This window comes from Myotis lucifugus, unplaced genomic scaffold (genome assembly GCF_000147115.1).
Source record: "Myotis lucifugus unplaced genomic scaffold, Myoluc2.0 scaffold_11, whole genome shotgun sequence".
In the NCBI taxonomy this organism is placed as follows: domain Eukaryota; kingdom Metazoa; phylum Chordata; class Mammalia; order Chiroptera; family Vespertilionidae; genus Myotis; species Myotis lucifugus.
The window spans coordinates 6715218-6741583 of NW_005871059.1; the positions used below are offsets into that span (position 1 = coordinate 6715218).

The 26366-nt window shown below is 35.6% G+C and overlaps 1 protein-coding gene across 1 annotated transcript in view; it reads right to left on the minus strand.

The window, feature by feature from the left end:
- The window catches only part of UTRN (utrophin), a 433433-nt gene that overhangs the window by 231940 nt on the left and 175127 nt on the right, over positions 1-26366 (minus strand). The window contains 13 exon segments of the mRNA XM_023750172.1: positions 576-790; positions 2731-2806; positions 4409-4558; positions 5872-6007; positions 10943-11118; positions 12734-12884; positions 16233-16405; positions 17603-17794; positions 19260-19397; positions 19801-19962; positions 20536-20706; positions 21013-21141; positions 24099-24278. Coding sequence (XP_023605940.1) covers positions 576-790; positions 2731-2806; positions 4409-4558; positions 5872-6007; positions 10943-11118; positions 12734-12884; positions 16233-16405; positions 17603-17794; positions 19260-19397; positions 19801-19962; positions 20536-20706; positions 21013-21141; positions 24099-24278 — 2049 coding nt within the window.

Below are 26366 nucleotides of genomic sequence, written 5' to 3' on the forward strand. Positions count from 1 at the left end.
ACAGTTAGCAATCACTGTTATTTAGTGGTTCATTCCCAATTTGTATTTAGTATATTCTTTTCCGTATCTCTATACAGCACACAAGCCCAGAATCTAGCACACACTGAATATGGAAAAAGAACTTTACAAATTGGCGTGACATGGTGTGTTTGTGTATATATATAAAATTATGGTCAGGCATTCTCACTGCTAATGTCAGCAATTAAACAAATAAGCTCATTATAAAGCATAAGTTGAAAAGGCACTTCAGGAAATTATACTACATCACACTAGACATTAACTGTAATGCTAGTTTATATTTGTACTGATGGGACTAGATTTACAATCTCCGTTTCAGATGTTAAAAGATACACTGAGTCTACAACTCAAGTTGGTAAAGGTGATCTTACCAAAACAGCATAAATGCAAGAAAATCTAGACTCTTCAGAGCTAGCCTGGGATGGCTGTTTGGCAGATAAAGAAGTTCTTAAAGCTCACTCTCCCAGAGTTCAGGACAAACAAAAGGGAGCCAAACAGATCGTGTCTACCCGTGTGCTGAGGTGTTTCCATGACAAGCCTGTACCCTGTGCACCTACTTTCATTCTGGAAACCGTCTTATTGATCTCTTCCACATCCCCGACAGTGACAATGTTGGACTTCAGCATCTGGTCGATCAATACCAACCAGTCGGCTAGTTCTGTTATCGTTTTATCCAGATCAGCAGGGATTGAAATTTCTGAAGTACGAGGAGACTGAGCAGAAGATTCTGATGCAGAGGATACTAGCACCACCTTTAGGGCACCAGGATGAGCTGAAATAAAAAATGTAGCAAAGTACTACCGAATCAATAGGATGTTCTGACTGTGGTGGGGCAATGGTGACAAACATCTGTGTGCTTATGTAAAATTTAGATTAGGTTTAAAAATGGTGAGAGTTTCTATTTCTTTATATGGAAGTGGCAATGGTATTTCCGGCAGTATCTATGTCTTTGGTGGTGGTAAAGCCAATTAAACACCCAGTTACACAATATTCTAGGGCAGCAATAACTCAGAAGTAACTAACACTGACACCAAGAGAAGATAAATACACCAACTGTGAGAAAATTAGCACTGATATTTTATTTTGTCAAGAGGTTTGCCTTAATTATAAAGCCAATTTATTCATAGTTTTCTGTTGTTCAGAGGGCTTGCAAGGCACTTAACTTTACAACATGAGCATTAGCAATTCTTCATCCACATCATTGTGAATAGCTAAGAATATATATGTATTCACTACCAGTTACTTAACTCTACAGCTGGATATTTAGATGCTCCTTACATTTCACTTTAAAAAAGAACTCGCAAGGAATGTCTTTTTTGTGTAGAGTATTTTGCATATTTCTGATGAACACTCTGGTATTGATTTGCTAAAGTAGAATGACTGGATCAGAAAATATGAAAAAATTAATGTATTTAATATTTATTAGCAAATTTTTCCTTAAAAGTTGAAAACTGAGACTTGCAACAGCGACGTGTGGACTCCGCATGAAGGATCCACACCAGCGATACTGTCTCAATGGATGAACACACAGTATGCTCACTTACTGGTTTTTTATTATCAGTGAGACCAAACATTTTTTGTTTGTTAACCAAATATAGTATAATTTATAACTGTGGTCTTTATCTGCTTCCTTTTCAATTTGCAAGAACTCATTTTTATAGGAAAGATGAATCTTGCCATATTGCTGAAAACACTTTCTACTTTAGGATTTTTAATGTGTGTTTTCTTTTTAACATATAGATGTTATCAAATTTGGGTGATCAGATCCATAAATCTGTCCTGGGAGATTGTTTTCCAGAACTTTCAGTTAGAGATTCTTGTCTTCTTCAAAACTTGGATACATATTTTTCTCTCTTGGTTGTTTGTGTTTGTCTTTTGTTTTTAATGATGGAAGGTTGGTTGTTTTTCTTTAGTTTTATACAAGGTAGCTGAATTATTAGACCCATCTGGAGCCCACTTTAGCATACGGTATATTAGATAAGGCTTAAATAATCTTCTAAAACATATAGTCAATCCATAAATTCAGCACAATTTAAATTAAAAGCCCCAACATGTTTGCATATATCTTGACAAAATCATATATTGAAAATTCCTATTCTAAAATTAATACAGTAAAGGGCCAAGAACAGTCAAGAGAGAGAGCAGGGCACGGGTGTAATAGCTATGGTGCCATAACCTGCACTCTGATCAGGACAAAGAGAGAAGGAAATAGTGAGAAAACTTTTTCCTCCACACCTAAGTGATCATCAGCATCTATCAGTAAATAGCCTCCTTGGGATGGAGAACTCTTCTAAAACCCCATCTCCCGCCTGGTTCCAGGATACCTAATCCTTTGTTCTCAGTCATGATCTGCATGCAGTTACACCCCACACAGGGCATGTTGCGTAATGGCTATTGCTGACTTTCTGAAAAAACCACATGTCCTCAGTTTCCCCACCTTGTCCCTTCCCTTCCCTTCCCAGGCTCTCTTAGGGACCAGGTCCCACTCTGGTCCCAGGAAAGGCAAAAATGTTATCTCTCATACATGCTTTGCAGTCAAGTATGTGTTGGGTTTAAAGAAGATGTTCCTTTCAAATAACTGAAAATAGAATAACAAATCACAACTGCATTGTGTTTTCCAGTTTAAAGTTTTCTCTAATTCATATATGATGCTCACATTCATAATATTTTGCTATTTTTATAAAAATGGTTAAGGAATAAACTGTATCTTACCAGCAGTTCTTGACTGAGAAACAGAACAGGGCTCCGGGACGCATTCCTTCAGTGCACTCGGCACGTCTCTGCATACCTATAGCATCCGGCCAAATGGAAAGAGAAGAGTACCATATAAATAAAGATGATTATGTTTCCCAAAGAGAAAGTGTCATTCTACATGATAGCTTTGCTATCCACTGCAGCCTTGCTTAAGTACCTACTCCACCAACATTACTATCAAGAATGCCATCCAGCCCAGCCATTGTGACTCAGTGGTTGAGCATCGACCTATGAACCAGATCATGGTTCCATTCCCAGTCAGGGCACATGCCCTGGTCTCAGGCTCAATCCCCAGTAGGGGGTGTGCAGGAGTCTGCCGATCAATGATTCTCTCTCACCACTGATGCTTCTATCTCTCTCTCCTTCTCCCTTCCTCTCTGAAATCAATAAAAATATATACTCTTAAAAAAAGAACGCCATCCAGTCCTTAGCTGCCCTGGCCCTTTGAAACATTTAATGCTGTCACTTCCCCTCCTTGAACTCTGAATAGTCTGTACTCCTGACTTTCTTCCCACCTCTCTCTGACCTTCTAAGTGTCCTTCACCAGCTCATTCTCCTCTGCCCATCCATCAAATGCTAACATTCTAAAGGGTAGGTTTTTTAGTCTTTCTACCATTGACTCAGGCTTCTCTCCCTGGGTCCTGGTTTCTAATGGTTACATCTACCATACAGAGTTAAAGATGCCAAGAACTCCCAAAAATATATCTTCAGTCTGGCTCCCTCTGGCAACTGGATATTCAGACATGTCCAAATCTGAAGTCATCATGTGTCTCCCTGAAGCCTCCTTGACAAAGCTAATGACTAATTGATCGTTCCAGATCAGTTATCCTGATCTGATCATAGGTTTTGCTAAGAGGAGTTACTTGACTTCCTGATATCCTAAGGACATCCATCCTAGGATCACTTCATCTCTATAGTTCAGCTATAGTGAGCTTTCAAAAGGTAACATTCTCCTGCTTAACCACCTTCAATAGCTGCCCACTGCTCTCAAAGTGATGAACTGTTCTCAAGACACAGCTTAAATTCTTTGTGATGCATGGTGCGGCCTCCAGGATCTAATGTTTGAAAGCATCACTCATCCTTCACTTCATACTGAGAGACTTCCAGGACCCAAGTGCATTGTGCTCATTCTCTGTCTCTTCTAGACCATTTCACTTGCTGCTGTTCTCTCTGCAATGCCTTTTCCCCCATTATTCATCTGTCCAATTCTTATTCATCCTTTACAAATTAGCTTGGAAATTATCTCCTCCAAAAAACCATCCACAGTTACCCCCTAAGGCCAGGTCATATGCCCTACTTTTATATCCCTATGGATCCCTCAATGTTATAATTGCTTAGCAACTTGTCTCCCCACAATAAACTCTTTGGATTAGAAGGAGTGACATACTCTTTGCTGTATTACAATGGTGACTGGCATAAAGTGAGAGTCCAGTTAAAACCTATTCAGTGAGTGAATGATTGCATGAATGAATGAAATATCCCAGAATAGTATTTCCCAAAGTGTGTTTGCTGGAATTCTCTGCACAGTCAGCACTGCTTGTTTTTGGACATTCATAATTCACCTACATACAGTAAAATCGGTGAAGTCTAGGATAAAGTTACTTAGAAAGGCGCCACAGTAATTCTTAATGCACACCTTATTCCAGGTTGAATTTACAGTTCTTAAGCTTTCTGAAATCTTTTCTCTTTCATGTAAACTCAGGCTTTTATCTGAAAGCATTTCCAGTTCAGTTCTATTCAGCCATTTGAGTTTCTCAGCTTGTATGTCCATCTCCTGGTTTAAGTCCTAAAGGTGTCAGAAGAGAGGCATGATTAGAAGGTTGTCATACTAGAGAAAGTTCAAGAACTGTATTAGAAACTAACATACTTTGGGTATTTTACAGATGTGAATTTTTAATTTCTTAAGTAGACAATAAACTTATAAGAAGCTTGAACACATGTCAACAAATTGTAATTGGTATGGGAATGACCACCCACCTGCAATGTGTACTTGGGTGCTCCCACCGCCACCCTGTCTTATAATAGGGCCATATCCTCATATCTACACTGATAACTTAACATTCTGTTCTTAGATGATGAAAATGATGTCTGTTCCAATGAAAGGCCAAAACAAAATAAAAAGCCAGCAGGAGCCTTGTATGCACCTCTCTCTACCTCATCTCTATCGACCCTATTGTACTGTCCAGCCCTTTGTGACGGCCCCCAAATTGTTTACAGAAGGGATGTTCCAAGAAAATGAATGAAATTTGTAGTTAAAACAGAAACAAGTTTGTTCGCTATTTGATGTCACATTTTGAAAAGTAAACTTAATAATTGTTTCCAACATAATTTTTGTTGTTGTTACTAATAGTTTCCCAAAACGCCTCAATCTTACTCCTTTAGACAAAATCTCTTCAAATTAGTGGGCATCCTTTTAGGCATACTTTGATGCATGCCTGTGTGTTCATCCACATACACACCCAATTTCTTCTTTTTTAAAATAAAAATATGAGCACAGTATGCTTATGTTCTGCAATAAGTCTTTCAATTCTTAACACAAAAAAATATAAAATTTATGGCTATTTGAGTATATTTATTTATATATCTTTATGTATTTTATACATAGTATAAATAAACAACTATAAACAATCCTTGTAGGTTGTAGATAAACAGAAAAAAATTTTATTAATACAACCATGACACTGAGTCTAGAGTAACCCTCCGTGAGTTACTCTCAAGTCACTTAGAGTTGTTTCTACAAAACTCAACTTTATAGCTAGTAATTAGCAATTATCTTCTAAATCTGAAAGCAAAAACTTTACTTCAAAGCAATAATTTATTCTACAATGACAATGTCTGTTTAAGATATCCTAAAAACCTTAGGTCTAATACTGAGACCACAGGATTTATCATTTTTATGAGAGACGCCTTACCTCTGCAAGAACAAAATACAGCTGCTCTTTAGAAGAAAAGACAAAGATAGTCCTCTTTAAAGTTCACCAGCTATACCACAAAGTACAAAGTTTCTTACCTTTTCTTCTTCTAATATTTTATCTTACTTTTAGTGTAATTGTTCATGCATCAAAAAAGTATTGGCAAATGTAGAGACAAGCCACTTACTGTTAATTCTTTCCGGTTTTCTTCCAGCTCGGTGGTGGATCTCTTTTGCACAGCATTCTCTGCTTTTGTTAACCAACAGATAATCTCGTCTAGTCTCTTTCTATATTCCATCACTTGCTTGCTTTCTCCTTTTAGCCTAAAAGAATATATTATTGAAAAATATTGAGAAAAATTATCCAATTAAGCAGAACATCACACATTTACTTTGCATATCTGCACTAAATAAACCACAAATGAAATAACTCTTGATAATTATTTTAATACATTTTTAATGTGTCAATAATAATGTATATATTATGCAATACCAAAGATTATTTGACAATGTAAGAAGAATTCTTCATTAAATTCAAAAACATTGACATTAAAGACTGTTATTTTCTCTCATCGTGAAAATTATATTGAAATTTTTTAAGCTAGATACCACTGTTTAACATAATGGACTTTTTAAAAACCATGAAAAGTGTCTTGATCTAAAATTGTAAGAAAAAGCACATAATTACTTCATAGAGACAGAAAGACTTCATTATATGACATATTGTTCACATTAGGTGGCAACTATTATCCCACTTTATTCATAAGAAAGAAAAAATAGATACTGAGAATGGAATTTTTTTACAAGTATTAGAAAATGGAAATTTAGTTGGTTTTTAATATAGCCAAGTCATAAAAGAGATCTAGAAAATAAAGAAAAGTTTTAAAGGACATAAGAACACAAATAGGCATTATGAATATAAAAAAAGGAACTGCCTTAATTAGATCATTTAAATATAAGAATAACATTTATAAGTATATAAACCATGTGTCAGAAAATGAGAATAAGATTAGAACCCATATGACAAACAAGATTATTTATTTTTAAGAACGGGTTTGAAAGCTATTCAGAGCTTGAGGGTGGTACCATTATTTTTATAGCTGATGATTTAAAAATAGAATGCAATTTTTTAGTAAATTATATTGTATCATTTATATTTTTATGGCTATAATTTTGTCATTTCAACCACAAAAAAACCATAATGCCATATATATATATATATATATATATATATATATATATGATAAAAATGATAAATAAATACTTATATATTTAGTAGAGAATCAGTAATATTTGAAAGAGGGTATTTTAATAATTAAAAACTAATGAAAATCAAAAGTTTTCAAATTTAAATATCCATTAGGAGAGAATACTGCTTCAAAATTAAAAACAAAAAAATCAAGCAACAGCACTAATTGTAAAGACTAAAAATACCAAAACAGGTAATTTACCCTCTGTATCAAAGAGTATTTCACTAAAATAACAACTTTAGAAATACCTAAAATACTATTATAGACTTGTATTTCAAAAAAATAAGCTGGCATTTAAATGTTTCATGTTTCATAATCATGACTAATTTAGTATTTTGAAAATATATCTATGAAGGAAAATAGCAAGTTATTTCAATACTGCATATTTGAGTCACAAAATTTTCATCTGCAAACTAGCTAAATATAATCTACATTTTAAATGTTATCCCTATGAATAAAAACAAGCTTTAAATTCATGTTCAAACAGTAGACAACAATTGCTCATTAAGAAATAACACTGTGAGCTGCTGACCTGTGCAATTATTTAACTACCAGCATTCAATACAAAACAGATTGAAGTGTGTACTTTCTTGATTACTATGATAACAGTACACATCTAAGCTCTTAAAGTGCCAACATGGCTCTAATCCTATATAATAAAGAGGTAATATGCAAATTGACCATCATGCCCTTGCACAAGATGGCCGCCCCCATGTGGTCACAAGATGGCTGCACCCATGTCATCACAAGATGGCCACCACAAGATGGCCAGCAGGGGAGGGCAGTTGGGGGCAACGGGGCCTGCACGGGAGGGATGGCAGTTGGGGGGGACCAGGCCTGCAGGGGAGGGCAGTTGAGGGTGATCGAGCTGGCAGGGGAGTAGTTAGGTGTCAATCAGGCTGGCAGGGGAGTGGTTACGGGGTGATCAGGCAGGCAGGCAGGCAGGCAAGCAGTTGGGAGCCAGCAGTCCCAGATTGTGAGAGGGATGTCTGACTGCTTGTTTAGGCCCGATACCTGTGGGCCTAAACTGGCAGCTGGACATCCCCTAAGGAGTCCCAGATTGGAGAGGGTGCAGGCTGGGCTGAGGGACACACACACACACACACACACACACAGTGCACAAACTTTGTGCACTGGGCCTCTAGTTTAAGATAAATGACTAATTGAAGTGGAGTTAAACCATGAATTTATAAAAGCATTTTAGTTAAAATATCAGATGTTGGAGAAGAGGTGCATTATTCTTTTCCAAAAAAATGAGTAAAATAAGTAATGGCTTCAACTGATTAGTTCTGGAAACAATAATTAGCACACCCCACAGAGATCCATTTGAAAAACTTTAGAATTTCGGCATTGTTGCTAATACCATGCCAGCAGGTACATCCTTTTCTTTTAGAAGACCTGACAGATAGATAATTTTCATGCTAGAGAGATTCCCCATGAAAACTCATGGGCATGACATAGAAGATCCTAAGAACCTCAGCTTCCAATCCTGGCCCTGGTCCCTGAACCTACCTCTCCACCTAACCTTGGCAGGTCTCTCACCTATCCATACTGTTTCATGCTTCCCTCCCACCTTACCTGTTCTACATTTTTTCCTTAGAAGGCCCTCCCCAGGAGGAATTTATGGGAAATTGCTATAAATGCCTCAAAGCTCAGTTTCACAATCCTTTCCCTGTGATGCCTAAATTCCATGGCCCATCACCCCACCTCTGCAACAACACTGCATCTTCATCAAAACATAGCATTTTTTCCTTAAAATATTTTCTTCTTGCCCTAGTCGGTTTGGCTCAGTTGATAGAGATTCAGCCTGGGGACTGAAGGGTCCCAGGTTTGATTCCATTCAAGGGCACATGCCCGGGTTGCAGGCTCGATCCCCAGTAGGGGGCATGCAGGAGGCAGCTGATCAAATATTCTCTCTCATGATGTTTCTATCTCTCTCTTCTCCCTTCCTCGCTGAAATCAATAAAAATATATTTTTTAAAATAAAAACTATATATATATATATATATATATATATATATATATATTCTTATTATTAGTCTCTGAGTTCTTAGTCATATTTGTATCCCCAGTGATAAACACAGGGCTCAATAAATATGGATTAAATCAATCAATCGTTGGCAAAATTCAACAAACACATGCCTGGAGATCAAGTCTATATTAACTTCCTATTAAAAGAATGAGATCTTTTGTGTGTTTACTATGAATAGTCAGGACATATGCTTTTCATAAACACTCTTCTTATTTAATCCTTAGGACACTCCTCTAAGAAAATATCAGAGTTCTCATTTACAGAGAGAAAACTCAGCTACAGAAGTCTGTGGCCTTCCCAAGTTTGTACAGCACTGTATTTGAGAGCATAAGTTAGCTCCATCAATAACTTTGTGTGAGACCTTGGACCTCACCTCTCTGAGCCTCAGTTTCTAAAGCTGTACAACATGCCCTTGGTGGTATAAGGCCCGAGAAATCCTTTGGTCTGGCCCTGCCAAGGCATTAGGGGTGAGTTAATTAAATATTTGACCAAATATAGCAGGCTTATTTTTAAGTTAATAATTTTGCATGGCCCGTAAATGATGTTATAAATATCCAAATGGCCTTTGGCAGAGAAACGGTTCCCCACCCCTGTCCTAGTGGATAGTGGTGAAGATTAAATGGGGCATGGTGTACAAGGTGCCAAACGCTATCTCTGCTACATGGCAAGCTCTCAACCAAGACACACAAACTACTATTACTTCTTACCAAAACACACAAAATGATAGATGCTATTTTATAAAAAGCAGCCAAAGGCCAAATAGTCATACTTGAATATTTTATGTTATAATATAGGCACACCTCACTTTATTGTGTTTCACTTTACTGTGTTTGACAGATTTTGCATTTTCTTACAAATTGAAGGTAAGTCCCTCAGCCAGCAAAAAGATTATGACTCATTGAAGCATTTGGATAGCATTTTTTAGCAATAAAGTATTTTTGAATTAAGGTATATAATGGGTTGTTTAGACAAAATGCTACTGCACATTTAATAGACTACAGTATAGCTTAAACATAACTTTTATATGCAGTGGGAAACCAAAAAATATGTGTGGCTTGCTTTATTGTGATAATTGATTTATAATAGTGGTCTGGATCCGAACCCACCATATCTCCAAAGTATGCCTGTCTTGGACTTAAAAAGGTATTAGGTTGGCCTTTAACAAAATATTAGCATAGTTCTAAAATAATAAATCATCTACAGAGTTAAAATTAGCAGAAAAAAATATCTGGAAATTTTTAACCTAAAAAAAGGTCATTTATGAGACAGAATGTATTAAGCAAAGTAGAAATTATCCATTAGTTATTAACCATCTCAGGAAAATAACTTCAAGTAATTTTAAAGTAATATATAACACACATATAATATTGAACTTTATAGTCACTGGTAAAGTGTTTACAACCAGAAGATACCCTAATAAAATCTGGGGCATTGAACATAATTTGACCTAAGAACAAACAACAATACATCATATGTATCCTATTACCTGGAAGAGGAGCGGTATTATTTACCAAGCACTGACATATATATGAGCACAGCACATCCTGTGACTAAGAACGACTGAGTGAGAGGATTACTAATGAAGATCCCAAGGTCCAGTCAGGAAATGAGCAAGCGAGAAGCCTGACCCTGAACCCAGAGCTTCAGACTGGAAGTCCGGAGTGTTCTTTCAACTACTTCCAGTTCCTGTCACATGGTCACCATATCACAATAAACAGTCAGAAATAAAAAGATCAAGGCAATTTTTACATGTATCACAACTGCATAGAAAAGTGGGGCCTCATGGACAGCCTGAAAATTCAGTTAGGAAAAGGGTTCTAAAATGCAGAACATGGACAGTGCAGGTCTTAAATGTCAGTAAAGCGCCTACTGTGATATCAGACAATAAGAGAATTTTGAACTCATCTGATTGTATCTTAAAAAGGGCCTGCCCAAAATGTCTACCCCTGCGCCCTTAACTTATTGAGGCTCAGTCACCTTGGCTGCCGATCCTTCACTTCTGCGATGATGGCACCCCAACGTTGGTTTAGACCTGCCAGCTTTTCTTTTAAGAAGCTCCCATCTGTGGGGGAGAGTCTCTGGACAATCCCGTCCCCAGTTCTGTTTAGTGCTGCAAAACTGGGCTGGTGACTGTTGATCCCCTCTTCAAGTTCCTACAACAGAGCACAACCCAAGATGAATTCTGCCACTAAATTAAGATGTTCTGATGCAAGGGATCCCCCAGGTTCCCGGGCATCAATTTAAGTTTTAGAGGAATAAAGTCCTGGGAGGATACATTATGTTCATGAAAAGGGCATTTAAAAACACTTTCATTAAATTTCAATAAACACACTAAACAAAACCCATTTTGAAATCTCACCCACGCTTGTGAATGTCATACAGTGAAACAGGACAGATAAATAGCAGCTGTTTACAACTGAGGCGTAAGCATCAATCAGGTTTGATTAAATTGGATTGCTTATCTTTTTCCAAATATGTGCTTGAAAGCATCTCTCAAAAGGAAAAATAAACCCATATGCCCTTATGTCCTACCACATATAGGTAAACCTCAATGTGCATTTTCTGGAGACATTGCTTCACTGGTCTCTACATTTTTAAGCAACAGATTTAAAGAGAATATTTTAAAGTTAAATGTAAGCACTCATCTATATCTCAAAAAATAAGAAAAATGCATTAACATGTATATGAGAAAAATAAATGTATTTGTTAATGCCTCATGAACTTCCTACATAAAATACGTTCTTAAAATATAATAAAAGAGAAAATATTTTAACAATGGTAAATTGAAATTTTGCTTGCTTTTCGACCTTATTTTTAAAGACCTACTGTTATCAGCAGAACTGATTTTGCTACTGTTATATTTTCCAAAACTGAATTAGACTTACATGAGCAGCTGCCCTGATGTAGGTCATGAATAATTTACTTTTATAATAATTATCAATAATACAAAGTGGAAATAAGATGCCTAAGTGTTAAGTACAGAAAACAGAGGTGAGGCATGCTGATATCTTTCTGCCTTAGTCTTGGGTACAAAATTTTACAAATGTTATTCTAAATATAATTTTTAAAAAATTTTTAAATATATTTTTATTGATTTCAGAGAGGAAGGGAGAGGGAGAGAGAGAAAGAAGCATCAATGATGAGAGAGAATCATTGATGACTGCCTCCTGCATGCCCCACACCGGGGACCCAGCCTGCAACCCAGGCATGTGCCCTGACTGGGAATCGAACCGTTCATAAGTCGACCCTCAATCACTGAGCCACACTGGCCGGGCATAAATATAATTTTTTTTAATAATTTTTTTTTCATATTAGCCACTAAAGAGTATTTTAATTAAATTTCATTGAAATTCTAATTAAAAATGTAAATAATGTTTCTTAAGCCTTTATGACCAAAAAACTAGATGTGGAACAAAAATTACAGGTTGTAATGCGCCTAAAAATTCATATATTTAGCTCTAATTTTCGAAATACATCTTAAATGCCACATACTAAAAGAATATGGCCCAGCCGGCGTGGCTCAGTGGTTCAGCATCGACCTATGAATCAGGAGGTCACGGTTCGATGATTCCTGAGCAGGGCACATGCCAGGGTTTCGGGCTCAAATCCCCAGTGGGGGGCATGCAGGAGGCAGCTGATTAATGATTCTCTCACATCATTGATGTTTCTATCTCTCTCTCCCTCTCCCTTCCTCTCTGAAATTAAAAAAAAAAAAAGGAATATGGCACCTTCTTAGCAGATCTGCATCCTGTGATGGAGAGCACTCACCTCCTGGTGGACTCTGGCTTTCTCTAGGTCCAGGCCACCATCTGGAGCCAAGGTGTCAGCCAGTAACTCTTCAGCTTCAGTTGTCCACTGGGTGAGGTCATTAAGGTCACAGTGGAACTGTCTCCATTCTTCCATAGTCCTGTCAAAATAACTAGAGGATAAAAATTAACATAAAATAGGTTTCCAAACTTTCCAGAACTGCTTTGAAGCAATTTTTCTAAACAAATTCAAATCTCATTTAAACAGAATGCTCCAAAATCAGCGAATTCACAACTCACTGCTCTAGGATCAGTTTTCATAATGGATTACAGTTAATGATTCCTTTTAGAGAAACATGTATTGTACCAAGAAATCGGCGCAAGCACCATCCTACCCCCCTTTCTCTCACACACATGCCTGCACACATACACCCACATACTAGGCAGCTTATTAACTGAAAAGACAGCCTTCTCCAGCTTGGAAAAGCAAGATGGATTAGCTACAGGCAGTTAACCCACCCAACTTTAAACACTTAACATTTCAAATACCATGAAATGTCAAATATGATTAATTACTCTATTCTCTTTGGAAAAAATTATGGTGTTTTACTTCTCAGGTAGAACAAAACGCCAAAACACTCCTAAATTTCCTTTCCCTCCCTTATTCTCTGTGTGATGGACTGAATTGTGACCCCAAAACTCATGTGTTGAAGCCCTAACCCCCAAAGTGACTATTTAGAGATAGGGCCTTCAAGGAAGGTAACTTTTAAAATGAGGTCATAAGGGTGGGGCCCTAATCCCACACAACTGGTGTCCTAAGAAGAAGAGGAAGAGACACCACAGATCTTTTTTTGTGTCCGAGAGAGCAGAGAGAAAAGGCGATGAAGGATACAGGGAGAAGGTAGCCATCTGCAAGCCAGTAAGAGAGGCCTCAACACAAACTAACCCTGCTGGAACCTTGATCTTGGAGTTACAGCCTCCAGAAGGGAGAGACAATAAATGTATGTTGAGTAAGCCACCCAACCTGTGGTCTTATTAAGGTAGCTCTAGCAGACTAACACCCTCTGTGCGATGACTACTCCACAGTACAGTATGGAAGTGCCTGCAAAGCCCAGGTTAGGCACTGAGACAAAGTACTACTGAGTTGCCCATTTAATCCTCTCTCCTTTAGAAATAAGATAAAGTCAAAGTCCAGTGCTAGTCGTATTTGGAACATATAAAATAAGTATGAAAAAGTTTAAGTTTTACTGCAGTCAGATTCTAAACACTTTCCTTTTGCCTTTTCATTTCCGTAAGTGGTGCTGAGAAAGCTTAGAAGATACCTCTGAGATTTTAATATTAATAAAATTTTACTTTCTATAATAAAAAGATATTACTATTTTAAAAAATAATAAAATGATCCCTGACATCTCTAACTCTAAAATAATGTTTATTTTTCCTTCTCCCATGAACATCATTTTGAAAATGTAGTTAATATTTGTTAAGTGCCCACAGGGAAGCAACATTCTATTGGGCATGACAAAATTAAGAGCACTTCAAACAAAATACTATGAGAAAATATTAAAACAATCTTTATCAACTTTGGTAAAAATGTGCAGTCACTAAATAACAACCACAAATTTCAACTTTGGGGATGTTGCAATAATAAAGAGAAAATGTTGCTAGAAAGGCTGCTCCAAAGATCTAAAGACTCTGAGAATATAAACAGTAAACCAAATAAATCTAAGCAGTATAGCCATAGATTAAATGAGAGAGAGAGAGAAAGAGAGAGAGAGAGAAAGATGTTCAACTAGGATTCACTAAGTCATCGCCTCCTTTTTGAATACGGTCAGTTCATATGGGAGGCAGTATGGAATTGTGAAGGTCTGTGGACTCCCAGAGAGTCAAAGGACGCAAAGTCCAAGTCTTAATCTAGAAACACACAAGTTTGCTTTCTCTAATATTGCAACTGGCATTGATATCTTTCCCCCAAAACATTCGCCACCTAAGTTCCTGGTCTCTGACAATGTTACCATTGCCTACCTGGGTCTCTAGGCTTGATACTGAAGAGTCAGTATATAGAACCACCCACCTATAGCCTTAACACAAAACATATTTAAAACAAAATTCAGGTGGCTTAGTTATTAAATGTTAATTTTAAATCAAACAAAATTGTTTTTAAATGATACATAAATATTTAACTAATATCACACAAAAAGTAATTTGCATGCATATAAACAAACCAAAATCACAAAGGAAAAAGACTCATAAGATATAATTATATAAAATTAAACCTATACATCAAAAAAATACCGTTAACAAAATTAGACGGCATATGAAAACCTGGGACTTAGCAATAAACAAGAAATATGAATAGGTAATATCCTTAATGTAGAAAAAAGCTCTTACAAATTAATCAGTAAATAGTAATCCCATAGTAGAAAAATGAGCAAAGACATGACCTAACAATTGACAGAAGAAATAACACTGGGGCCAATAAACATATGTAAGGATTTTGAAATGTCGCTGATAAAGAAGTGAAAATCTATTGAGATGCAATCTTCACTATACAATTGGCAAAGGTCTTAAAAAACAACAACCAACCTTTCATAGTTAACAAGGGTTCAGTTAACTTTCACATATACTGTTGGCAGGAGTATAATAACCAATCTCATAATGCAATGCAGAGCCTTAAGATGTTATTACTTTTAACAATTTAATCTTTATCTAATAAACAAGTCTAATTAAATAGAAGTATGCATAAAGGTATACTTAAAACAATATTCTCTAAATGTATACATCTGAATTTAAAAATCCATAAAGAAATATATCAAAAGGCCATTGAAAGTTATCTTTTCAAGGATTATATAATCACATAGAATATGTAGGCTAAAACAAAACAAAACAAAACAAAACAAAAAAGATGAAGACCATGATGCCTAATTTTTGTGTATATGTCTCTAAAGTTTTCCAATGTATTTTTCTGTGTTAACTTTCTCTTACATGGTACTTCATATTGGGCTATTTCACATCTTATTTGTCTATCTGCCTTTCTACTACATATCTGGTTACTGCCAAAAATCTTCTCATTTTTTTTCCCACCTATTAATAGGCCTGGTCAAAATCTAGAAAGAAGAAGGCTCAAAATCATTTTATTTAACAGGTTATTTTTAAAGAGTTTGTGGTTATATATGGATTCCAATTATCTGTACCTGTCTCTCACTCACATCAATCATCAACATGTTGGGAAAGTGAACATTAATGAAAACTCTTAAATTATTTTAAAGAAAATGGACACTATTTAGATATTAAAAATTAAAGGTGCTTCCTTTAATTATTAAGATATTATGTTGCAAATGATCGCCTGTATGTAATCTCTTTCCTCTTCCTTTAAGGAACTACACTCATCACAATTTATTAAACAGGGCCTCTTCAGGGATGTGAAACATACTTTCGTTAATCTTAATGTAATGTGACCTTTGTCATGGCTCATGAGCTTATAGGGTTTTTTTAAATTAAATTTTAACTTAATTTATACATACCCTTTACGATCATCATACATTCTATTAATTCTGTCCCATTTTGCATCCAGTTGAGTTAGCATATCCCGGATCTGCATGACTTCAGGTACAGAAGCTTCGAGGATAACATCTGGTTGTTCCTCGTGAATGACTGCGATCTGCTCTCCAAGTTTGTCCAGTTGGTCTTTGATATTCTACAAATATATTGCCAAACAGTCACAAAATCCAGCAGAGATAAAAAGAATGAAATCACAGATGAAATGTATATGGTATAATACTTATTTAATAGATAATGAGATATAATAATTTTTGCTAATTAAAACTGAAAACTTTAAAAAAAAAATAATACCCTGTATTGACCAAAGTGTTAGGAACACTACATGATATCCCAACGGTGAGAAAAAAATCCTAACAGATGTTCCATGTGGCATTTGTCCAGATATTTAAAAAATTCAATAATATTCTATAAAGGTAATGAAGTGTTTGAAGCTAAAATCATTTATATTTTCATATATATAATAATGCTAGTTTAAATGACAGAAATGAGCTGTCAATCAAAGCCATCAAATCTATCAGCAATTTTATTGTGACCTTATAACCTATATAATAAAAGGCTAATATGCAAATAGACCAAACAGTGGAATGACCGGTCACTATAATGCGCACTGACCACCAGGGGGCAGATGCTCAATGCAGGAGCTGCCCCTTGGTGGTCAGTGTGCTCCCACAGGGGGAGCGCTACTCAGCCAGAAGCCCTGAGCCGGGCTCAAGACTGGCAAGTGCAGCGGCGGTGGCAGAAGCCTCTCCCACCTTTGCAGCAGCACTAAGGATGTCCAAGAGCTCCCAAACTGCAAGAGGGAGAAGGCCGAGCTGAGGTACCCCATCTAAGTGCACAATTTCGTGTACTGGGCCTCTACTTTAAGTATAATCAGATTATATGAACAAGCCTTAATTATATTTAATAGTTTTGTGAGTTAACTGAAAACTTCTAGATCGCTAATTAACTTACAATCAACATGCCATCCCATACCCCAACCATTGGTCAATGTTAAATCATTATAGGTGGCAAGATTAATGCTGACATTTCATAACCAAACTGGCAGTCCAGTTTATAAGAAAGCAATATGTTTTGTGCAGGTGTTTGATTAAAAAACATCTCTAATGATGGAAAGAAGTAACTGCATACTAACAATCCATATCTACTTTTAAAAAATTAAATTTTTAGAGTATTTCCTTGGTGAATACAGGAAAGGTTTATTATTCATACACATTATTAATTCCTTGGCCTAAGTTTTAAAAGCTACAGATCATCTAGGTAGGCACAACAACAAATTCCTTGCATTATTTCTACATTAACTGCAGCTATTCCAATGCCCTGCCTGGAGATTTACCTTCAGAGCATCTTCTTGAAAAGAGAAGTCTTCATACACAGCAGTGCTTAGCTCTGGAGTATTAAGTGATAACTCAGCATCATCCATAGAAAGTAAAACCTTGTTAATTTCAACCAAATAATCTGTAGGGAGAAGTGATGATTTAATTCCGGAAGCCAGTTGGCCTGTTGTCTTCTGTTGAATAGGAATTGCCTGTAAAATCATTAAAAATAATCATGTACATCTCTTAAAATATCCCCACAATGAATTGAAAAAAGCACAAGACTATTTTGCAGATAAGTACAATACTCGGAACCAAATTTTTTAAAACTATGTTTTGATTTTTTATATTTTTGCCCTGCTTTGCTATATAAACCCTTAACAATCTCTATTCTAACTTTTGTTTGCAGCCTACTCTTAAACAGAAATGTTTCACTTTAAGACCAATGCCATCTAAACTCAATTAGCAAACAGGAAAGCATAACAGGTTCTTTCCTGGGTTACTGAGGACAGGAGAATATGCTGCAAATCATAAACTTCCATATGAAATAAAACATTTTAATACCATTATTATTTCACCCATTTTTAAAATCTCACAATTATATTAAAGACCTCAGGGCCTCACTGTTAAAAATGTAACTAAGTTAAATATGTATTTATAACATAACAAGAAATTCAATAGGGGTTTTGATTAAAATAACATACAGGTAATTCAATATATAATCTTAACCTTGGAGAACAATATTACAGAACATGAATATCCTACATAAGACAAATAATAGATCCTCAGACAAAACTAAGCAAAACTGAGTGGACTACTTATCTGCCCTAATAATTCTATTTTCTGTATCCTCTAATCAGAACTTTCAAAATAACAAAGGGGATGGGCCACTCACTAGTCCTTAAGGAGTTGAAGTCTTTTACATGTAGATGGGTACAATTTAATAAATGCTGGCTACTACTTGCAAATAGCCATAGTTCATCTACTCATGAATTAAGGTAGCTTCATAGTTTCACTGTATCCCTATTTGAACTTCTGAAAAATGATATTCCTCTGTAAATTCAAAAGTATAGCAAAATGATCACAAATACATGTTCACTGAGTTAGTGACCCTGAAAATGGTTACAATTCCTAAATGAAACCGAAACTCAAGACTAAAATCATGGAGTCAATAACAAGATGTTGAACCTAGAGTTCTGCATTTATTTGTAACAAGAACAGACCTCTGGGGACACCAGCACATTTACAATGTGGCTGGGAATGTGGCCATTGGAAAGGGAGCTGGTAGTGAAGCTTTTCTAGAATATAAAGCATAGTTTATCAACTTCACAAATTTGGTTATTTGTAAACTAGAAAATCTTTTGACATGGTCAGGCCCCTCCATATGAACTATGGATCCGAAGGAGGAATCTACTCTAAAAGAAAAAGGTTCCTTTTAAGATTTAGTACATTATCAGAAATCCAACAGAGATGCCCAATAATAAGGTTTTATGTTCCTATTTTCTTTGACTCTTGCCCCACCTAAAAGTATAAACATGTTTAGCAATGCACACCAAAAAGGAGAATGAGACAGTATCCCAAATGGTGTGTTTTGAGGTGTCCATGAATGCAGCATCAAACATCTGAATGACAAGGGCTGAATTATTTCAGTGGGACAGACACTCCCCATGACAATACCTTCGTTTTGTTGTATCTTGTGTGCAAAAGTAATAACTGCAAACGGATCTTTTCTTTTTTATTATCCTCCATAGGTTGATGTAACATTTGTTCTCCTCTTTGTAGAACTTCCTCAATTTGGGCTCTTTCCTCATCCATCTGAATGTTTAGAAAGAAAAAATTTACTCAAAAAAAAATGCATATAAGGTCACTTACCATCAGTTCCCAAAGAGGAAAACCAACCTACAAGATATAACTCAAGATATGTTCATCTAAATTATATACAACAAAAAGTCATGTTTTTCTTAAAATAGTTCATATTTGATGTTAAAACAAAGAATGCTAGCTAGTTTAGCATTAAGATAACATTATTTTTAGTCAGAAAGTGTGATGTCTATTTTTTTAAGCATTGCATAAATCAATTATATTGACACATCAGAAAATCATTTTTGGACTGTTCTATCATGTTTGGCAGATATTTGGGTAAACAATATTGGTGTAAAACTATAATTAGCAGAGAATAAAAAGAAGAACATCATAGTCTGAAAAATTCTGAACCAACCTTTTCATCTTCATTACTGGATTCCAAGGGCTTTTCCACAACTTTTAACATATATTCTATGTCACTTTCTAATTTTTCCAAGTCAGAGAAAGGCACATCAGCTTCAAGTGCTTCAGTGGTGGCCAGAGATTGGTATGATAATGGTTCCTGGCCAATTAGCAGCTGTGGAAGGGAAATTATTCTTTAAAAAGATATTCTTCACTTGACTTTCTGTCATTAATCAGAGGGATGGAATGTCAGAAAAGGAATCAGCATTTATTTGAATTGACTTTAATTTCACTCATTTACAGCAATGATTTTACCAATTTGAGCTTCTCTGAATTACCCATTTTCTCCAACCTCATAGCAAGGGATGTGAAGTAGTGTGCAAATGGTTGTGGCTGCCTCGAATGCTGTTTAGAGGATTCTGAGACCACATATGAGCACAGTAGGAAACAGTGCCATGAACCAAAAGCCATCCCTGCCATGGCCACAGACCGAGAGAAAGGCCACCGCCTAGTACAGGTACGTCCCACAGAAAGTCTTCCGTTACCTTTCGCCAGTAGACGTGCCTTTGAAGTGGGACAGCCAAACTTCAGCGAAGTTCATATTTCTCAAGGACAAATGCTCCATTCAAAGACAAATTTACTTTTAAAAATTTACTTTTAAAATGATTTACTTGTACCACATGGTTATCTATAATTTAGATGCATAATTAAATGAAAAATAGCCTTATATAAAAATATAATTACTCACATTGGCACTTTCGATGTGTTGAGACACCTTTTCAAAGTTTCTATTCAGCTCAGCTAATTTGGGTTCTACAAGTTCCCTGCACGAGCCTCCACGAGCATTCATCAAAACAACGGCTTGATCGCGAACATCCTCAACTTGCAGTCTGGCATCATCCAGCTCAGATAGTAAACGCTAATTGTAAGGAAACACACATTATCACGTGGGGAAAATCAAAACCAAACATGGGTGCGACATTAACTCAGTATTAAAGGCAGTTTAAATAAATGTCTGGGATTCCTAAGAAGAGATTTTAATACAATCAACTTGCGTAAGAGCTGTTCACATATTAAGACTCATTCAAGACTTCAGGTCCTCCCACGAAAAATACACATTGATGAATGGGAGAATGTGTGCACAGGCAACTAGGCACATTCCACAAGAGAAAGACTACAGCAAAACCTTCCACCCCCAGAAGTATGACCGCTCCTCTTTTGCTACCTTCACAACTTCTTCCTGTTTACTTGCTGGTTTTTTTTCAATCTCATCCAATAGGGCTTCAGCTTGATAAAGCCAGGTACTTATATGAGCAACGTTTCCATCAAATATTTCTAGCTGATTCTGATGGCTCTGGAAGGGAATTAATAAAGTGTTGATACAACCATATGAAATATATAACATGATAATCTTCAAAGAGCTTTAAAAAGCCTTCAAAGAGGTCGTTATATGCTGAATTTAAAGGGTTTCCACCTTACTGAAAGTGTCCTTTTCAATCTCATTTTATTTGCCTCCCTTATTCTTCATTCTTACATTGCAAATAATCTCATTTTCCTCCTTGATCATATTTGTTTAAAACTCATTTAAGAAAGTAATAACATAAAAGAATGATTAAAACATGGACTGAATAAGCGTCTGCTGTTCAATAGACTAACATCTTAGAGGGCAGGTCCTGTGTCTTTTCACTGTGGTGTCACCAGCACTTAGTATCACATCTGGCACAGACCTCACTCAGTACTACTTCCTGAAGCAGGATATAAAATGTGATCGAGCAAATAAATCCAAAAACAAAATCAAACTGATTAAGCTGAATAAATTGGCAAAATTGCTGGCACTAAGGTGAGAATTTAGAACTTGATCAAAAAGGGTTGGAAAATACCACATGAACTCACTAATTTATGGATAATAAAGAACATTATAACCTAATGAACAAAAAGATAGATACAGAGGCAGAGAAGCATCGAACAGACTGTCAAATTACAGCAGGAAGGCTGGGAGTGTTGCAGCGGCGGGAGAGGGGGGGGCTTGGGGGGGTAAGAGATCAATCGAAGGATTTATATGCATGCATATAAGCATAATCAATGGACACAAGACACTGGAGGGGTGGGGTAAGGGCATGTGCCGGGGGGTTAGGGGAGGCCAGGGGAAGGTCAATGGGGGGAAAAAGGAGACATATGTACTAGTATTTGTAATACTTTAAACAAGAAAATAAAATTTTTTTAAAAAGAGTGGTAGAGCCGAAACCGGTTTGGCTCAGTGGATAGAGCGTTGGCCTGCAGACTGAAGGGTCCCAGGTTCGATTCCGGTCAAGGGCATGTACCTGGGTTGTGGGCACATCCCCAGTAGGAGATGTGCAGGAGGCAGCTGATCTATGTTTCTCTCTCATCGATATTTCTAACTCTCTATCACTCTCCTTTCCTCTCTGTCAAAAAATCAATAAAATATATTTTAAAATAAAATTTTTAAAAAAAGAGGGGTGGAGACATAGATAAAATTAACTTTTAGAAACTGTTTTATAGGATAAATGAAACTGTAAAAAATTTATTAAAAGTGTTTAGAAGACAAGGAAACAAATTATTAATCTATAACATAGAGAAACAGTTGACAAATAAAATGAGAACTAGTAATGACATGAGAAATGTTTTGGCAGTGTTCTGCATTTTAAGTAAGAAGAATTGATAAGCACCAGACTTATTTGCCCCAATAAAGCAGGTAAATCAATATTCTAACAAGACTAGGAAGAGACTACTTGAAAAGAGAATTGGAAGGTACAGACTGAAAAATACAGAAGTAAGGGTTATGAGAATGTTGATAAAGCCACATATATATATATATATATATATATAGAACATATTCTATTACCCAAGAATTTCACATTTGTTATTCAACATGTAACAACTTTTTCAGTATGTTCTTTTATTTCCATTTTTATATAGGAAAATTAAAGCGGATAATAAATTATGGGTAAACTCTGGACTTGAATCTCACAGATCACAATGTAAGCTCATGACCTTCAATGCTCTACACATTCTAACTGATTTAAATAAATTCTCAAACACACAATAATTTATTTTGTCTCTATCCATTACCTAGTAATTCTTTGAATTTTGGAATAGTCCTATATATGATATGTCAGAACAAAATACTAATTTCTACTAATAATATTTATTGGTAATAGAAGAGGAACATTAGATGGTAACTATATCTATGAAGTAATTAATAGTGTAGTGGTATAACCAAAGACTAACAACATATAACACTAAACAATTATCATAATCATCATAATAAAATCTAAAATTGGTTATTTTAGGCATACTTATATAAGAGCACTTCATGTTTTATGTCATATAATCATCACAAAAACTGTACGAGGTGTATGAGGTAGAAATAATAATAATGCCCATTTTACATATGAGAAAACTAAGACTTAGAGAGCATTTAAGTACCTTGACCAATGTCACCCAACTAGTCAAAGTTTTTACTTAGGCCATCAGATGCCAGAGCCTGTGCTCTTAACTAGTACACTATTATTAGAAATTAGAGGCCCAATGCGAATTTGTGAATGGGGGTGGGGGGTGGGGGAAACGCCTCAGCCGGGCCTGTGCCCTTTAGCAGTCCAGGAGCCCTTGGGGGCTCCCACCACCGCCATCAGCCCGGCTTATGGCTGAGTGGCGCTCCCCTTGTGGTCATTGCACATCATAGTGACCGGTCGTTCCACTGTTCGGTCAATTTGTATATTACCCTTTTACTATATAGGATTATTAATAATATGTAGCTTATGATAATTAAATATAACCATAAATCATTAAAATGTAACAAATAAGTACATTTACTAAAATATTAAAGTATATACTTCCATATATATCACAAATGCTTATTATTACCTAATAGAAATATTTCAAACTCTTTCTAGCTATTGTCTTTTCAAAGAAAAAAATAAAATGTAATCTAATGAAATTAATTCACAAGCAAAACATTATTGTGACACAGAGAAAATAGAATTTGGAAATATAATCAAAGTTGTATTCATTTTTTAAATATATTTTATTAATTTTTTACAGAGAGGAAGGCAGAGGGATAGAGAGTTAGAAACATTGCTGAGAGAGAAACATTGATCAGCTGCCTCCTACACACTCCCTACTGGGGATGTGCCCACAACCAAGGTACATGCCCTTGACCAGAATCGAACCTGGGACCCTTCAGTCCGCAGGCCGACGCTCTATCCACTGAACCAAACCGGTCAGGGCTGTATTCATTTTTAAACAATTAAAGGAGAGAAGATTTCATCATTAACTTTTCCCAAAACATACCATTAAGGTATTGCACCAATCCTCAGTCCAGGTGCGTACTCTGCTCCACCCAGCGTTGAGGACACAGAGCCTCTCTTCTAAAACAGGCTCGCTGCCCTCGACCAAGTTCTGAAGGGCAGCACTACTCTCTGTGATGGTATTTAAATCAGCTTTTTTCTTTTCCAGATCCTTCAGAATATTCTAGAAAACAAAAATACCAAAACCCATTTGATCTTTCAGAACATGATAAAAGTTTATACAACCTTCCTTTAAAAAAAACAGACAACTTTTCTTTCACATACTCCCTAGAAAGTTTACAACTGCCAAAGGTTTACAAAACTCCATAACTTACTAACATGTGAGCGTTCTTAAGATGCTAATAAAAATTGAAACATTTACTTATGCACATCACAGGAAATGTATTAAATTCAGGTATGAAAAAAAGTTATTTATTTATTTTAAGTATAAATTCCATGTATCATACACAAATACTAATTTATCTTCATAACTCCAGGTGTAAACAATCAATTTCACTTTCTGTAACTATAGCTGGTAAAGCAGAACTACCCCAGAACTCAGAATTCTAAAACTCATAATGAATGTATCTCTTTGTTTCCTACAGGAGACAATGGAGTACTACAGTTACTTGCAAGGACTGCATCCTATAACTAAATGGCCTAACATATAATTTCTTGTAAAAGCATTACAAAAGTATTTCATCTTAAGTAAACCATAACAACTAGAACATCTAAGTTTTGGTCTTACAATTGTCATAATACTCTGGATAGTATAATGACAACTTAATTCTCACGTTCATAAGATTCACTAGGTAAGGTGTATAGTCAGAGAGTTAGAGAGAGAATATTGGATTCCAAAATTAAAACTACAATGTTCTTTCAATCATAAAGTGACATGTGCATATGTAACCTACTGCTGCTGGCATCTTTTTAAACCAACATTAAAACAAATTCTTTAAAGGAGCACGAGTCTATATTTAATCTCACATCATTAAATCCCATTTTGGAAAACATAAAAATTTCAAATTTTTTTAAGATTGTCTTTTACAATCTTAATCTGAAAAATTAATTGAATTTATATGTGTACAAAGATGAATGAATAAAAATTCATTCATCTTTGTACATTATACTTTGTCATTATACTATCCAGAGTATTATGACAATTGTAAGACCAAAACTTGGATGTTCTAGTTCTTATGGTTTACTTAAGATGAAATACTTTTGTAATGCTTTTACAAGAAATTATATGTTAGGCCATTTAGTTATAGGATGCAGTCCTTGCAAGTAACTGTAGTACTCAATTGTCTCCTGTACGAACCAAGGAGATACATTCATTATGAGTTTTAGAATTCTGAGTTCTGGGGTAGTTCTGCTTTACCAGCTATAGTTACCAGTGAGTCAAGGTTTGAACATTTACTTGGCCATGTCAATTACTGATATTTTTAAAGGAACTGAAATGGTACTCTCAAGTGTTCTTCTCCAGCAGAGAGGGGGGAAAAAATAGAATACCCACAGCCATGCTTCCTGAAGTTAAGACTTTCTGCATTCCTTAAGTGAGTATGTACTGACTGACTAGTGTAGTCTTTAAGAAGTAGAAGAAAGAATGAACTATGAGTAATTAAGTTGAAACAGTACTCATGCTATCTATGGTGACAGATTTTATTGTAAAGAAAATGACCACATCTAAGATAATGACATTGAAGCCATGGAATAAAAACACTAAGTTCAGGAATAAAAATGCTATTTAAATTTTGCATTGAAAATAACTTTATTTTAAAGTGCAAATATATTAAAATGCTGTAAATATGCGTGTTTCTTAAATCTGAAAACACAACTTTGAAAAAATGGATGATTATGTTACATATTGATGTTTCATTCGATTTACTCTAGTGAAGAGAATGTGCTGTGAATTTATGACTTGCATATGCCATCATCATTATTTCAAATCCGAAATAAGACTAAATGAAAATTTAAGAGTGAGTAGTTACAGAAAAAACAAGCTTATTTTTACAATCTTAATCTGAAAAATTAATTGAATTTATATGTGTACAAAGATGAATGAATAAAAATTAAATATGCAAAAATGTTATATATACCAGCTATAAGCAATTAATAAAAAAGAGAGAAGGCATGCTTTTTAAAGTATGTAAAATAAATAAGTATAAATTAACGTGTGTGTGTGTGTGTGTCTATGAAGAAAATAACCAAAGCATTATAAAGGGATTTTAAAAATTTGGTGGGAAATGAGACATGCCATGTGACAATATAACAA